At 50.6% G+C, this 14,073-nt stretch overlaps 5 protein-coding genes across 5 annotated transcripts; 3 read left to right on the top strand and 2 right to left on the bottom strand.

The window, feature by feature from the left end:
• Positions 1 to 791: 791 nt before the first annotated feature.
• On the bottom strand, positions 792 to 5,331 carry PV06_00785 (uncharacterized protein). Its single transcript, XM_016401330.1, has 6 exons — positions 4,730 to 5,331; positions 4,521 to 4,675; positions 4,378 to 4,471; positions 4,100 to 4,328; positions 1,531 to 4,049; positions 792 to 1,478 (listed from the first exon to the last, which is right to left on the bottom strand). The coding sequence occupies exons 1-6, from the start codon at positions 4,911 to 4,913 to the stop codon at positions 1,402 to 1,404; spliced, it is 3,258 nt and encodes a 1,085-aa protein (XP_016268383.1). The 5' UTR covers positions 4,914 to 5,331; the 3' UTR covers positions 792 to 1,401.
• Positions 5,332 to 6,288: 957 nt separating this feature from the next.
• On the bottom strand, positions 6,289 to 7,803 carry PV06_00783 (uncharacterized protein). Its single transcript, XM_016401328.1, has one exon. The coding sequence runs from the start codon at positions 7,771 to 7,773 to the stop codon at positions 7,183 to 7,185; it is 591 nt and encodes a 196-aa protein (XP_016268381.1). The 5' UTR covers positions 7,774 to 7,803; the 3' UTR covers positions 6,289 to 7,182.
• On the top strand, positions 6,498 to 7,382 carry PV06_00784 (uncharacterized protein). Its single transcript, XM_016401329.1, has 3 exons — positions 6,498 to 6,601; positions 6,647 to 6,769; positions 6,881 to 7,382. Exons 1-3 carry the CDS (start codon positions 6,573 to 6,575, stop codon positions 7,080 to 7,082), a joined length of 354 nt encoding a protein of 117 aa, XP_016268382.1. The 5' UTR covers positions 6,498 to 6,572; the 3' UTR covers positions 7,083 to 7,382.
• A 1,013-nt stretch (positions 7,804 to 8,816) lies between the features above and the next one.
• On the top strand, positions 8,817 to 9,939 carry PV06_00782 (uncharacterized protein). Its single transcript, XM_016401327.1, has 2 exons — positions 8,817 to 9,134; positions 9,191 to 9,939. The coding sequence occupies exons 1-2, from the start codon at positions 9,038 to 9,040 to the stop codon at positions 9,709 to 9,711; spliced, it is 618 nt and encodes a 205-aa protein (XP_016268380.1). The 5' UTR covers positions 8,817 to 9,037; the 3' UTR covers positions 9,712 to 9,939.
• A 135-nt stretch (positions 9,940 to 10,074) lies between these two features.
• PV06_00781 (uncharacterized protein) lies at positions 10,075 to 13,005 on the top strand. The gene has a single exon (XM_016401326.1). The coding sequence runs from the start codon at positions 10,164 to 10,166 to the stop codon at positions 12,681 to 12,683; it is 2,520 nt and encodes an 839-aa protein (XP_016268379.1). The 5' UTR covers positions 10,075 to 10,163; the 3' UTR covers positions 12,684 to 13,005.
• Positions 13,006 to 14,073: the final 1,068 nt, after the last annotated feature.

Genomic DNA, 14,073 nt, shown 5'->3' with positions numbered 1-14,073 from the left:
TCTGCCTCATGCAGGATGGCGCTATGTTTCATCTTTTCTCGACCCGGCCGTCTGACGATGCTGATTCGCTGACCAAGCTGATTGCTAATTTTAGATGCCTGTCGACTCGAGCTCTGGTGGAGATGGGAGATGTCTGGATGTGACCTCCACCAACCATGCCTACTGCGTTGCCTGACCTACTCGTACTGCAACAATCACCACACCACCGAGTGTGGCCAGTAATAAATGTGCCTGTCGACCACAATTGCTTTGACATCCAAGGAAGCTTTGGTTAGTCCATACTCGTATTGTACTGATGATTGTGCCACATGACAATGCACTCTGTCTTGCCTTCGCCTCAGCCTCATCGCTGACAAAGCAGCGGGCAATGTGCTGCAGAGCCTCACAGATTCAGGATGGATGACTGCATGCCGGCCTTACATTTCCGACCTGTTCTGACTGTTCCGTGCGCCATACATATTGTATTCAGCATCCGGACTTGACCACGATCATGGATCTTGACATGCACTGTCAGTCAAATCCTTCAATGCCCACAGACCAAGACCTGATGTACGCCTATTCTGACGCCGACTCCGACGTTGCGCAGCCTTGCAGAACCATATCCGTATCGGCCCTCGCATCATGCGGCCTTCCAGTTAGTCAGATTCCACACTCGTTCCTGCACAATCGCTCGCCTACGTGTTAGAGCCCGGTCGATTCCTCTTTGATAGAGCAATTCAGTTCTAGCCCCTCCCATCTTACCCTACTGGGCATCAGCTCGCGCAGGCTATAGCGCTCCTTTGGTTCGAAGAGGGAAACTCGTTGCAGAGATTTTCAATCCATCGGCGCTACCACCACACTGCCACCGATATCTATCTGACAATTACTCGCCCTTGGGCTGGAATATAGAGAGGTACATGGCCGCCTCGGCGGCGAAGCACCTAGCCTTCTCATCCATCGGTTATGCATCTGCCTCGCAATCTCTCCACACCTCTCGCCCTCGCTTGCCGCACTGGGACAGCTTTGTGTTCCCAGTCTGCCCGCCCTCGATTTCCTTCCCACTACCCCAGGCCATCTATTTTCATGGCGGTTGATCCATACTCCGTGACGAGGCCTTCTGATGTATCCACAAACTGCGCAACTAACAAAAACTCGAAGAGAAGGGGGTATTAGGTGTGCTGGCCTGCAGCAAGCGTGACGGTTGCTATAACGCTCACTCAAGAATAGAATCGCTGAGATGAATCGCGGAACTCATCGCATTTTTAGGCTCAAAGTGGTATCTCCATGACAACGCTCAAACTCCAGCGCCCAAGATAAGTTCCCGTAAAACATCTCATCACAAACGAAAAGGGAAAATTGTTTGTCATCACAATGTATTGTAAGTGTGTTGGTGTAAAATAGAATGGTTGGTAGTTTGGACATCTAGCGCCTGCTATTATCCATGTTGCCCGTGAGTTCGGCCACGCGAGCCTTGATTCGTGCCACGCGTGATTCGATTGCTGTACACAATCAGTATGAAGCTCGCACAGTGGCCGTTATGTTGTCACTTACTCTCTTCTCCACTGGTATCTCCATCATCAGTGCGGGTTTCTGTCCGACTTCGTGTCGTCTGCTCTTCTGACTGTCTTGCTGCTCTCTCTGCTGCGTTCTTGCGAATTTGAGCCCAGCGATCTGTGGGGTTGACCTGGTCGGCCGATTCAGACGGCCCTTCTTCATCTGCAGAGCTTTCTTCTCGCCCTACTGTGACTGCAGAGTATATGTTCATTGTTGGCGCCGGTGGTTCTTCCGCTGGCGTGGCAAACTCGCTTCGAGTAGGCGTTTCGACTGGAACAAATGCTGGCTGGTCAAGTAATGGTCCTTGGTCAAAGGTCGAAAATTCCTTGTCAGCATGCTCTCGCTCATTCGTGTCGACGCGAGACAACTGATCATACTCTTCGTCTCGTCGTGTCCTGGGTGGCGCAGCCAGCGCTTCGGAAGGAGGCTCTGCCGGACTGGGGAGATGCGATGTCGAGCCCATCTCCACAGGCGCGCTCATCGACACAGTGGGTGGTGCCTCGTTCTGAACAGCGTTTGGAGGCCTAGCCGTAGCCAATCCCATAAAATGACCCGGACTAAGAGGTGGCGATGTTGGTCCGTCGCCTGGTTGCGCAGGCTGGCCTTCCAATGCGCGTCTCGCGGCAGCAACTGCAGGATCTTCTTCGACCGGGGAAGCAGGACGTTGTTCTGACTGGATATTGTCTCGCCCTTTGGATTCCTTCGACTTGGATCGCTTGGTGCCGAACAACCGACGAATACCGCTCTTATGCTGCACTGGTGGTGGTCCGGTTGGAGTCTTTCCCCTTCCTTTTCTCTGCTCTGGCAATTTTCTCTGCTGGTCACTTGATTTGCGTAACTTGGCATGCTGTTTGGGCGGCTGAGCTGTCTTCGCGGGTGCTTCCTGGCTGATGTCAGGTGTCGCGGGAGGCAGAGGTATCTCTGCCGCCTCAGGTGCAGGTGTGATCTCGACGGGGATCTGAGTTTCGATTGGGATTGGTGCAGATTCAACCACGATGGGGGGCGTATCACTAACAGGATGCGTAGACTGTGGTTGTGCTCTCTCGGATGGCTCTTCTGAATGACTCCTTGCGGACAAAGCAGGTCGGGAGTCGCTTCCAGGTGGAGCTGGCAGATCTTTATTCTTGCTCACCACCGAAAGAGTCGACGTAGATCTACTGAGGCCGCTCGACGGAAGAGTCAACAATTCACGCGATCCTTTGCCAGCCATAGAGTCGCCCAGGTACTTAGCCCGGATAGCTTTCTTGTCGTACTGACTTGCCCATTGAAGTGCTGGCGAAGCCTCATCCTTAATGAGTGGCCCGATAGTGAAGATGCTGTTGGTCTTCGAAGGTATGACCGTATCCGGGGTTCGTCCTCTCCGAGCAGAGACGGCTTTCTCCCGTTCTTCGGCTTCCTTCTTCTTCGAGAGCTCGGCTGCAGCTTGTTGGATTTTAGCTTGCTGGTCTGGTGCCAGGGTAGCTCTATTGCCACCTTCAAATTGAGGCCCTGGTGAGAGAGGACTCTTCTTCGTTTGCGAGCGGCGCCGAGTTAAGCGTCCACGCTTTGTTGTGAAACCAAGGAACGACTTCTTCGTCTCGGCGATGTAAGCGCCGACTGCTGGCTCTGGGGCAGCTCCCTTGACTTGTTCTTCCATCACCATCCAATGACCATCTGACAGAATAGTCTCTATAAGAGCGCAGCGGCCGAAAACGGCTTTTCGGGAAGTTGGTTCTTCAGGCGCAAGACTGCTGATCCATACCCACCAAAATGAATCATCTACCGCCATCCTGGTTATGCTCGCCAGCTCACCAGGTTCCAAGTTGGGTTGTAAATCAAGATGTCTGCGATGCGACTGTGAACTTTGACCCCTGGCCATAGTGGAATTAATGGGTGGGAGGATCTTGTCTGGAGGGAGCAGAATTGGTGCATGGGCGGTGTTGCCATTCTCATCAGCAAAGCCAGAGGAAAGGAAGTCTGCCCACGATGGTGTTGTCGGCCTAGCAAGATCCTGATATCCGCCTGCGCGAGGAGCAGTACGCAGAGGCCTTGGGTTTGCTGGCCTGGGCCCCAGAAGACCGCCATCATCGTCTTCCTCTTCGTCTAGAGAACTTCCGAAGCCAATATCCTCAAATCTGGACCAGGACGGATCAACCAAACTCGTTGATGTCTTGGCATTCGAAACGCTGGATTGGTTTGCGGAAGAGATTGCTTTGAGGACCCGACGACACTCATCTGTCAATGCTTCCACTGGGTCATCGTAGTTCGCAAATTGTTGTAGCCCACGATCATCGTCCCTGTATTCAAAGTTCTTTGCTCGTCGCAGCAATGCGTAAGGCGTAGGTGAAACCACGTCAACAATCATGACTACTTTCGTAGTACTATTCGACAGCAATGCATTTTTTGGAGGATAGGTTGTCGAGTCGAGGAGTTGTTGTAATGACCTCGGCAGGTTCAAAATGCCACTGGATCCTCCACCGTCGGGAGACATTGAGCGCAAAAAAGCGAAAAATAGATGAGCGGTTGCATCAGCAGCACTGCACAGAGTTAGCCTTGGACAGAGATATTGGTCCCGGGAATATTCTACCTGGCCCACGACTTGTACCCAGTTTCAAAGCCTTTCCCACTGTCGTAGTGCTCAAAGGCCCACCATCCAGCATACCTAGATAGCTTGTGGCCTCCCAAGCCGTTTGCCTTGCCATGCGCAGCAGTCGCAGCAAGTAAGTCGAAATAATCCTGGATAATCTGTCCCCTTGCAGAGGAATCTGCGCCCAGCGGAATGAATGTAGTAAAGGCATCTCGTGTGTAACCAGAATCTAGTAGTGTTAGTGACTGTTACACACTTCTCAAAACAAATTTACTAACCTTTCTCTCCCACACGGAATCCTTCGTAAACCTCCCAAGTGACTACACCGCCAGGCAGACGAGCCCAACACCATTTCATCACACTAATCAAAACCTAAAGCCCATCAGTCATTGTGACGTGTGAGTTATTTGTCAACTCTTACCATGACCTCAGTCATGCGTAACTCATTCTCCAACATCGGTCCTCTGAGCTGCTCTCGATCTTGAGGCGGAAGGAAGAAGTTGCGCACGAACGTCCTGGCTGCAGAAGGATCCGATGAGGGTCGGAAAGGGAGTAGAAGGAAAGGAACATCGAGTGCTACAATCTAGTCAGATAGTGCCCCCAAATGTGTATGTCTGAGCCGCAACATACCTCTTGACTTGAGTTCCGCAGTACAGAGGTGTAGTAGTTCTGAGACCTCCTCTGGATCAACCCTCGTCCTTATCCACGCGTCGGACCACTGAGGTTTCTTGTCGGTATGGCCATTTGCGACTGGCGCAGTCGACTTTTTGACAGCCCCATCCTTGCCTTTGAACACTTTGGAAAAGAACGGCATGGTTCAAACGGATGAAGGTGTCGAGTTCAGGCCAAGATGGTGTCGTAGGCCCTTTTCATCTGTTTGGCAGCATGCAGGGTAACGTGAGGGAATAGGGTTGCTAAAAGTGGCTTTTGCGAATTGGCAACAGGACTCCGGCGAGAGGCTTTGCACAATAAACAGGAGATAGGTTGATGCTTGCACCCGGGCAGGTTGCATATGCAGGACGCTGTCACTCAGGGGGGTCGTTCGGTACGGGGCGAAAAGCGGATACAAACAGAGTTCTGGGAAATAAAATGGGTTCTTGAAAGTAGATGAGGATGAACGAGTGTCGAGAAAAGAAAACCTCGAGTTGTACAGCGCAGCAGGCTGCAAAATGAGGCGCTGACAACAAATGCTTGCGTAGGAGGGATGAAGAAATCCTGTTGGCACGTCGAAGTGTTGGCAGTGACAAAAAAAGGCCCTGGAGTCGCGACAGACGTTCGTGTCAAGTCACGAAAAGGGTTCAGCAGTTTTAGCGTACTTGCCGGGGATTAGCAGGCGGGCTAAAGGGCAATCCGCTGGGGAGTCTTAGGCCGTTTAGGCCTTGGTTTTTGGATCTCTCCACCCTTAAACCAGCGACACCAGCTCCCAATGGGCGCTCCCGTCGGGCATGGGTGGGGAGTTCATCCTTTCATTTTCATCCTCGCACACGAATGATACACTCTTCTTCAGCCACTGTGATCAACACTGCATGCCGCAAATGCCCCAATGCCCACATGCCTGGCTAATGGATACTTCTGGTTAGCCCGTCGGATTGTTACTCCAGCGCCTTGATGATGAGAAGCTCGAATCGGAATGGCCTGGCGTTGATGCCGCCATCGGCCTGGGTCTTGTCCATAACGGACATCCATCTCCTTGTCTCGCTCGAAGCGAGCGTCGAAACACCTGTTGATGTTTAGCGACACACTGGTTTCCAGCATGATCGACCCTTCGCAGGTATAAAACGGGATGTCCGCCCAGACCGCATATCATGCCAGCTCCGAATATCACGGACGGCTGAACAGGATGCTCTCTCAGCGCGCTGACTTTCTCCCGCAAATCATGCTTGTGGGACCTTGCGTGGCTCCTAAGATTGACTTGTCCTTCCGAACCGCAGATTGGTTCGCACCATCATGATATCCCGACCAGTCTTGATCGAAACATGACAGTGTACAGATCGGAAGGGAGAAAGAGGAGGTTATCACACATTTATTCATACGGGATTTTGAACGGGTTTCTGCATGAGTCCGGCGTCTGCCTTGCATTGGCGAAGGAGTGATCCCTAAGAATGTGAAGTATGCAAGGTAATTTACTCGGTCAGATCTCATTGGTCGCTCAGTCAAGACCAAAACATGTCCTTCCCATCAATCTGTGACCTAGGTATGCACTATCTCAGCCTTGTAACATGGCACATCCGAAGTGACAGCAAGTCAAAATCGAAAGTCGGTCCGTAACAATGTGTGGCTCTGACGTGAACATCTGAAAGGCATCCATGTCAATCCTCAAAGGTCATGACGTAACCAACCAAGTCCAAGTGCAGCAGGTCAGTATCAGCTTCGCACCGTCGATTCATTACATTAGATATTGAGACATTATATCGTGCGATCAAGAACCACGACGCTCAATTGTTGCAACACCTTCACCACCGCTGAGGACAAAATGGGCAAAAGCGATGAGGATGTGATCAAGTAAGGATTGGAGCACCGGGATTCATCCACCCTAACGGAATACAGAGATTTCAATAATACGGTGAATATGTCTGCGGAAGAGCTCGAAAAGTGGTTGCAAGGTAGTCATTCCCAAAAATCCGGCTGGTCGAAGGATGATGGCTCAGGCGAAAGCGTTGGCCACGAAAGGTAAGACAGACCTGATCTGTCTAAATCGGCGAAACATTCCTCCCGTACTTGTGCTTCGATCTTGGCCCAATGACGGCCTAGTAATTTCCTGGATTGCTGATTTCCGCAAAGTGGCAGGAAAATCATTGAGATACTGAAAAAGAATCCTAAGAAGGACCCATCCAAGTATGACAAGGATGACCTCCAGCACATGCGCCGAGTCGCTGCATACAACAAGCGTCATCTGGCGCAAGAGGAGAAGGCCAAACAAGACACCAATAGCAACTCTTATCGATCGTTGAAGAATTGGGGACATGATGCCCAGAAGAGTTGAAGAAGATCATGCTGTCAGTTCATGGTGCCATTGTTGATCGTGCGCGGCCCGGGTGGACATTGATTTTTCAACTCTCCGTGTAGAACTGCAAGGTCATGTCCTATGTCTCGGGTGGAAAGATAAAGTCCTTGACTATTACAGAACCAGCGTATTCCGGGTTCAGCATGACACAATTCAGGAAATAAGCCAGTCCCTGACGTCGTTTTTCCAGGAACTTGGGGCGAAATTTATAGATTGCGCTTTTTGGTGGTAGTGGAGGTAGAGAAGACTTTGTAGAATGAGGAAATGCTTTGATCAGCCTAGATCTGAGCTCGTCAAACTCTGAATATCGTTTCCGAATAACCATGGGCCCGCCGTCCAGTGTCTGGACTTTACAATTCCAAACAACATACGACCCGATGCCTGTGGTGCCCTGTACAATAACATAGTCGTCGATGCTAATGGACTTGGCCCATAACGCCGCTCTACTGGCTTCTCGAGATAGTGTGTGATCTTCGAGGATGATGGGAAGCGGACGCTCCGAAAACTCGCTTGAATATGAAGCATTCCTGTTGTGATGCCAATATGGTGGGGGCGAAAAGGCCGGGTGAGTGTCTGCCACCTCATTTATACGGGTTTCGCTGATATCAGACCGTGTGTCGGTGGAGTTGGAGTTCTCCATACATGTGTCTAATGCATGTGGCTTGATCATCGAGGTTGGACGACAGACTGGGGATGAAAGTTCGCCATGCGTGTTCCAGAAGAGTTGTAACATCTTTCGGAAGAAGCCAAGGCACGGCAATCAGCTCAATGCGCTAGTCCTGTTCCGTATAAGCACTCTGTGGTCTTTTTCTTAGAGCCATGGAGTACGGAGATTCACCACCTCTCTTCTCAAACAAGGAGACGCCATCCATCATCTGCTTACATGAGATATCAATCGAAATGCTCAGGCTGTCTGTTGGTCTGCTGTGTTCGATTCAAGATCGGGAACGGGCGTATGTAATGTGGGAACAAGTAGCAACTCGTGGGCCCGTGTCTCCCCGCCACAATATGCGTACTCTACAGAGTCCTGCGCCTGGATAATGCTGCCTTTGAATTGAATTGGCGTGGCACCAGCAAGAACTCCGTTTGCTCTAGTGGCCTAGATTGCTGCTGAAGACTGCCGGTGCTTGTGAGATGCAATATGGAGTACGCAGACTGTATCTACACCCTCACTGAAACTGGCGTGTGGCAGATCCTCCACCTCACCTCTGCAAAGTCTTTAACACATAAGATAAAGCATGATTATTGGAAGCCAGCTCACGCCTCAACAAAATATTTCACGGTGTGCGTGGAGGTGTTTCGCCCCGTCCACCTGCAAGTCAGTCAAATCGCCTTCCTGGGGTCTTGAATTAGTGGCGCATCCAAAGTCCGGCGGCTTCGCGATTGGATGCTCAGCTTCCGCTCCAAGGGCAAACTGCGCCCACGGACGAGCTTGACATATCTACGACACCTCAAAAAAGCCACCGAAGAGATGCACGTCTGAGACAATTCAACCTCTTCCGCTGCAAAGTCTGCCACCAGTCATGCCATGATGACTTCCTATCCCTCAACAACACAGACTAGTCTGGACCACCGCGCGTGGCGGGGACGAATCTCGCCTGAGCGTCTCTCGACGCCATCCGAGGCTGGCATGCCATCAGATTGTCTTTGTCCCCCCTGCTCTCCTGTGGTGACCCTTTTCGCGAACCCTGGTCCTATGATATTTCCTATTTGAAGGCTTCTGTTGCCCTTCTCGTGCTTTCACTTCCCAAAAACACTGATCTTTCCTCTTGTTTCGCAACATATTGACCTTACAGAGATACTTTTTTTGTAATCGAGCCTACAGTTATTCTTCTCTTCGTACACCATACACTTTTATCAGCTGCGGCAGTCTCCGAGCTTTCTGTGCAACAGACACCTCGTAATCTCACACACCTTTGGTTACACTTGCAACGATGCAGTTCTTTGCCCTCGCCGCAGCTGTAGCTGCATTTGCACAGCTAGCAATCACGCAGACCATCGATCCAAACTCCGTACCGCTGTCCACCCGACGTCAGTTTCCCTTTACCATTACCAGCACAAGAACCGTCACTAACAAGTGTTTGCAGAGGCCTGGTGCAATTCCCAAATAGCACAATGTCCCTTGATCTGTGTCGACCAAACCAATTCAGCCGGTACCAATGCCAACAACTGTGATCCTACAAACCTTGGCTACAGTTGCATATGTTCCAATGGCCTCTCTCCCAACGCTTCCGAATATTCTCAGACCCTGCCTTACTATATCTGCACGCAATACAACACCGATTGTCAAGCAAACTGTGGGAATGACAACACCTGCGCTGCTGCATGCATTCAAGATCACCCATGTGGTGCTACGGATCCCACAAGGGTAAACACAAGCACCATTTCTACAATGCCTGCTACGTCAACCACCAATGGAGCAGCTGCCTCGACAGCTTCGGATGGTGTCGTTTACACGGGATTCGGGGGTGGATCTGCTGCTGCGACCACAGCTGCTGGTGGCTCGGGAAGCTCAGGTGCCGCAAGGATCATTGTCAACATGGGTCAGCTGTATGGGCTGGGAGTCCTGGTTGCAAGCGTTTTTGCTGGATTTGCTCTGATGCTGTAAGCGACGGACTCAGCGACAATTTCCTGATGTCTGTCAGTTTGTTATGCGATGCCATATCGTCTTTGGTTTTTTTGAGCGAAAAGTATGTGACGCTTTCCTTTGGCATTGGCGAAGGATTTGGGAAGCGGGTTTCAGTCATCACAGCATGAAGGTGTCTAAGCACATCACCTACTCGAAATGTCGTAATAATAATCGTGATCTATCAGTAAATGGAATATTCTGTTACGAGAGCATTTGAGTTTCTGGTTGCCGTGACAACAGCTCAAAACAGATTGTAATCGGATTTTTAGATAATCCGATGTCTCCTTGTGATCATCCACCAACCAATTCCATGGATTCATTATTCTGAACATCGCGTCCGGGGCAGAACATACAACCACACTGTTCAACAGCAATTACTGCACAACGATGAGCTGACCCTCGAATATTGCTACGCGACTGTAACTCTCGCGATGGCGACGTATATGTCCCCTGTACCAGCAGCCTTAGCCGTCACCTCAAGTAATCCGCGTCGGTCACAATATCGTCCGACAACACGACCTGCTGTCAATCGTGCTCTACCGTTGCCCTTCTCGATGGCTTCAGAGACGAATTCAAGAGATGCTCGAAATATGACTGGCGATAGTTCAGACGACGAAGATCTTGCACCCATAAAACTAAGTGCAGAAGCGCAGGCCATACTAGGGGAGGATGAACCTCAATTTGAAGCAGAAAAGGAGAATCTGGAGCTGGAACCTCGAATTATAAGGACAACAAGTACATCAAGACGGAGGTGCAAAATTTCACCACTTGAGATACTAAAGGCATCTAGTCCGCCGCAACAGAGAGATGGCAGCCCTGCTCCACGAGTCGTTCGAGTGACGTCTAATGCAAGACCTCCACCGGCTGCAATCCTAGGAAGAGACGGATCTTTCATGTACAAGATTCATGAGCGATCCACTGCTCGTACGCAATCGGAAGCCAACGACTCGGAGACCCCTGCACCGAGGATACGACAAGTTCGCGTCAGTGGAGGGAAGCGCTTGTCAAGATCGCCTCCCACAAGAACAGATCCCGAAGAGTCTCAGCCTAATCCTGCTGGCACCGAACCTCGGAGTGTCAGCAGGTCGAATAGTCCAAGCATTCAGGATCTACACAGCAGTCCAGACGAGGAGAGCGCCATACCACCCTCCACAGTGGCACGCCCTCGCAGGGGCGAAGACAATGGAGCTCAAAGCACGATGCGTGTTCGACGCATTGGGGGCGCTTTGCTGAACAGACCTGTCAGAAGAGGCATGGTTCGCCGATCGAGCGAGGAAGATGAAATTCCTCTTGATAATCAAGACCATGAACAACCAGGTACGCCCGAAATGGAGGTTGGAAGGCGAGTAAGAGAGCCTCTATTGGCAGATCTACCGGATGACATACTCGCTCTGCAAGGTAGTCCACAGCCGGTCAAAGCGGAACTGTCACCAAGAATCGCATCTCCTCAGCCGATGAAACCACCATCACCAAAGGTATCATCAGCGAGGCCAGGTTCCGGACGTCAGCTTGCACCAACACCACGATCTCAAGATGTCGCGCGGTCATCATCAAAGTCCTCCAGCTCCCGACGAGATCCTATTTTCAAGATACCGCCAATACCTTCTGCAGCGTCGGGGCCTGGCCAGGAGAATGAACCTCCACCAACCTTTCGTCGCACCAAGCCTTCCCCAGCTATCCTAGAGATCCACGAAGACCAGCCAAAGTCTGAGGGAAAACCATCGAACCATGTCTCCCCTTCGCGTCCCCCCCTTGCTACAAAGTCTCATAATACACCACATCGCCCAGCACCTGCGCCTCCCCCGAAAATGTCCATCCTCGACGCTGCAACATCGAATGCTGGTTCTCGCAACAAACGATCAGTACATTATGTGCTCAATGGCAAGACGTACAGGCGCCTTGATTGTATCGGACGCGGTGGCTCCTCTCGTGTATTCCGCATCATGGCCGAGAACTACAAGATCTTCGCGCTGAAGAGGGTCAACCTGGAAGACGCCGACATGGCCGCTATAGCGGGCTACAAAGGTGAAATTGACCTCCTTAAGCGACTCGAACATGTCGATCGTGTGATCCGCCTGTACGATTACGAAATCAACGAAGAAAAGGGCGTTCTCAACGTCATGATGGAATTAGGCGAGAGCGATTTCAACAAGATGCTTAACGAACAGCTCAAGTCCGAAAATGCACGAATGGACATCACCTTCACACGCCACTACTGGAAAGAAATGCTTGAATGTGTGGCGGCAGTACACAAGTACGATATCGTTCATTCTGATTTGAAGCCCGCGAATTTCCTGCTCGTGAAAGGCCAGTTGAAATTGATCGATTTTGGCATCGCAAACGCAATCGCGGACGACACGGTCAATGTCCACCGTGAAAACCAAATTGGCACGCCGAACTATATGAGTCCGGAAAGTCTAGTCGCACAACACGCTCCCGCCGGGTACTCTGCTACAGGCAAAATACTCAAGCTGGGCAAACCAAGCGACGTGTGGAGTTTGGGATGCATTCTTTACCAGATGACATATGGCCAGCCACCATTTGCGCACATTACGAAACAGTTCGAACGAATAATGAGCATCCCAAATCCCAAGGTCGAGATTTCCTTCCCCGGGACAGGCATTGGGGGGGCCGTGGTACCGTTTGGACTTATCAAGACATTGAAACGATGTCTGACGAGGGAGCAGAGTCTGCGGCCGACGGTGGAAGAACTACTCAGTGATGGTGACCCATTCCTCAACCCTGTGGCCATTAGCCCGGATATGCTTGGTCGTGTGATTGGAAACGTGGTAGGCTATTGCCGAAGACGAGAGGAATCGATGAGGGCGAGAGGCGAGATCAACGCGCCAGAAGGGGTTAGTTGTCTACCCAAGGATGAGGAGATGAAGGGATGGCCATTGGCGTTTTATGAGAAATTGAGACAGGCACAAGAGGAGGGAACTGCTTGGTGAGAGTGAGAGAGATGTAGGTTGGAAGAGAGAGCGAGAAAGAGACAGAGAGAGAGATGATGTGATTGAACGTCTACGAGTATTTTTGGCGGGTTTTTGGGCTTGGTGTGTCTCTTTGTCTTGGGGATTCGCTTTTTGGATATCATCGATGTGTTGAAGCTCGAACAGCATGCGTAGGTTGTTTGGAGCAAATTGCTCATCGCGACACTTCGGCGCCCTTGGTTTGTTGATTGTTTGTTTTCTGCTGCGTTTGAGCGCTTCTTGCTATTTTTCGTTTATACTGTTAAGTATAATTATCAACATCGTCGAGGCAAATCGAATGAACCTTGACTCGTTGTTCCCTGAAGAAGCATGTCCAATTTTCTGAGCCGACACGTCCTTGTCTTTGTTTTTCTAGGGCCTTTTGGAATATTTGCCATGACCTGCGTGACTTGTGTATTCTGTACGTACTGATAGAATGACTTTGAACCACACCTCTTGGGTTGGGAATAAAATAATATCGAGTTACTTTTTGGGATGTATGTACCCATGTTACCTACCTGGTATATAGATAATATATATATATATATACAGGCAATCTAGGTATCACTCTCCACGAACAGGTAACCCTGCCTTTTTGTAGACCGCATCGATGACGTCCATGATCCTAATACTTTGTTCCATACTAACCCAAGGTCCTTTGTAAGTATAACTTGACCTCTTCCCACCGGTTTGTTTCCCTTCGACCTCTCGTATCTTTCTAATAAACCCTTCAAGTTGATATCGATACGAAGTCCACCATTCCTCGCCCACCACTTTACCCGTCTTTTCATCCCTTTCTTCTCTTTCCCACTCGGGTCCCCCGACGTAACAAGTTTTAGGTTTACCTTTTTTTCCACGCTTCACAACTTTTCCCGTGGAGGCGTCTCTCGTCAAAGGGGTCACGACGATTTCGTGCTTCAACCAAGGGCCCGCGAAATTGCCGAATTGGATCTCTGCTCTCTCACATTCGATCTGAACGCTTGGAGGAGGAACCCACACTCGAGGCACAAGCCCAAAAAGTTTGGGCAAGTATAGGTCACAATCTGTGATTGCTTTTGCTTCGGAATGGTCAGGACCTTCGAATGAGATTACCGCCGTCATTGCGTCGTCGATCAAAGGGTCGGTAGAATTGATTCTCGGTCTTGCTTCTAGGACCCGGAAACCCTGATCATCATCATCATCATCATCATCATCGTCACCAGGTAATGTGCGTCCAGGTACTGTACTTCCACGCCCATGTTCAATGTCCGTGCCTGTTGTACTACTCTCCGCAACAGACCGAAATGGCGGTGTCTTTTGATCCGCAAAGTAACAAGAAGCACTATAAACGTACGTCAAATCCATCGAACTCCCACCTCCGAGAGGGTACTTG

The sequence above is a fragment of the Exophiala oligosperma genome (genome assembly GCF_000835515.1).
Source record: "Exophiala oligosperma strain CBS 72588 unplaced genomic scaffold supercont1.1, whole genome shotgun sequence".
Lineage (NCBI taxonomy): Eukaryota > Fungi > Ascomycota > Eurotiomycetes > Chaetothyriales > Herpotrichiellaceae > Exophiala > Exophiala oligosperma.
Note: the sequence above shows the minus strand (reverse complement) of the source record. Positions and strands in the feature narration are given on the sequence as shown.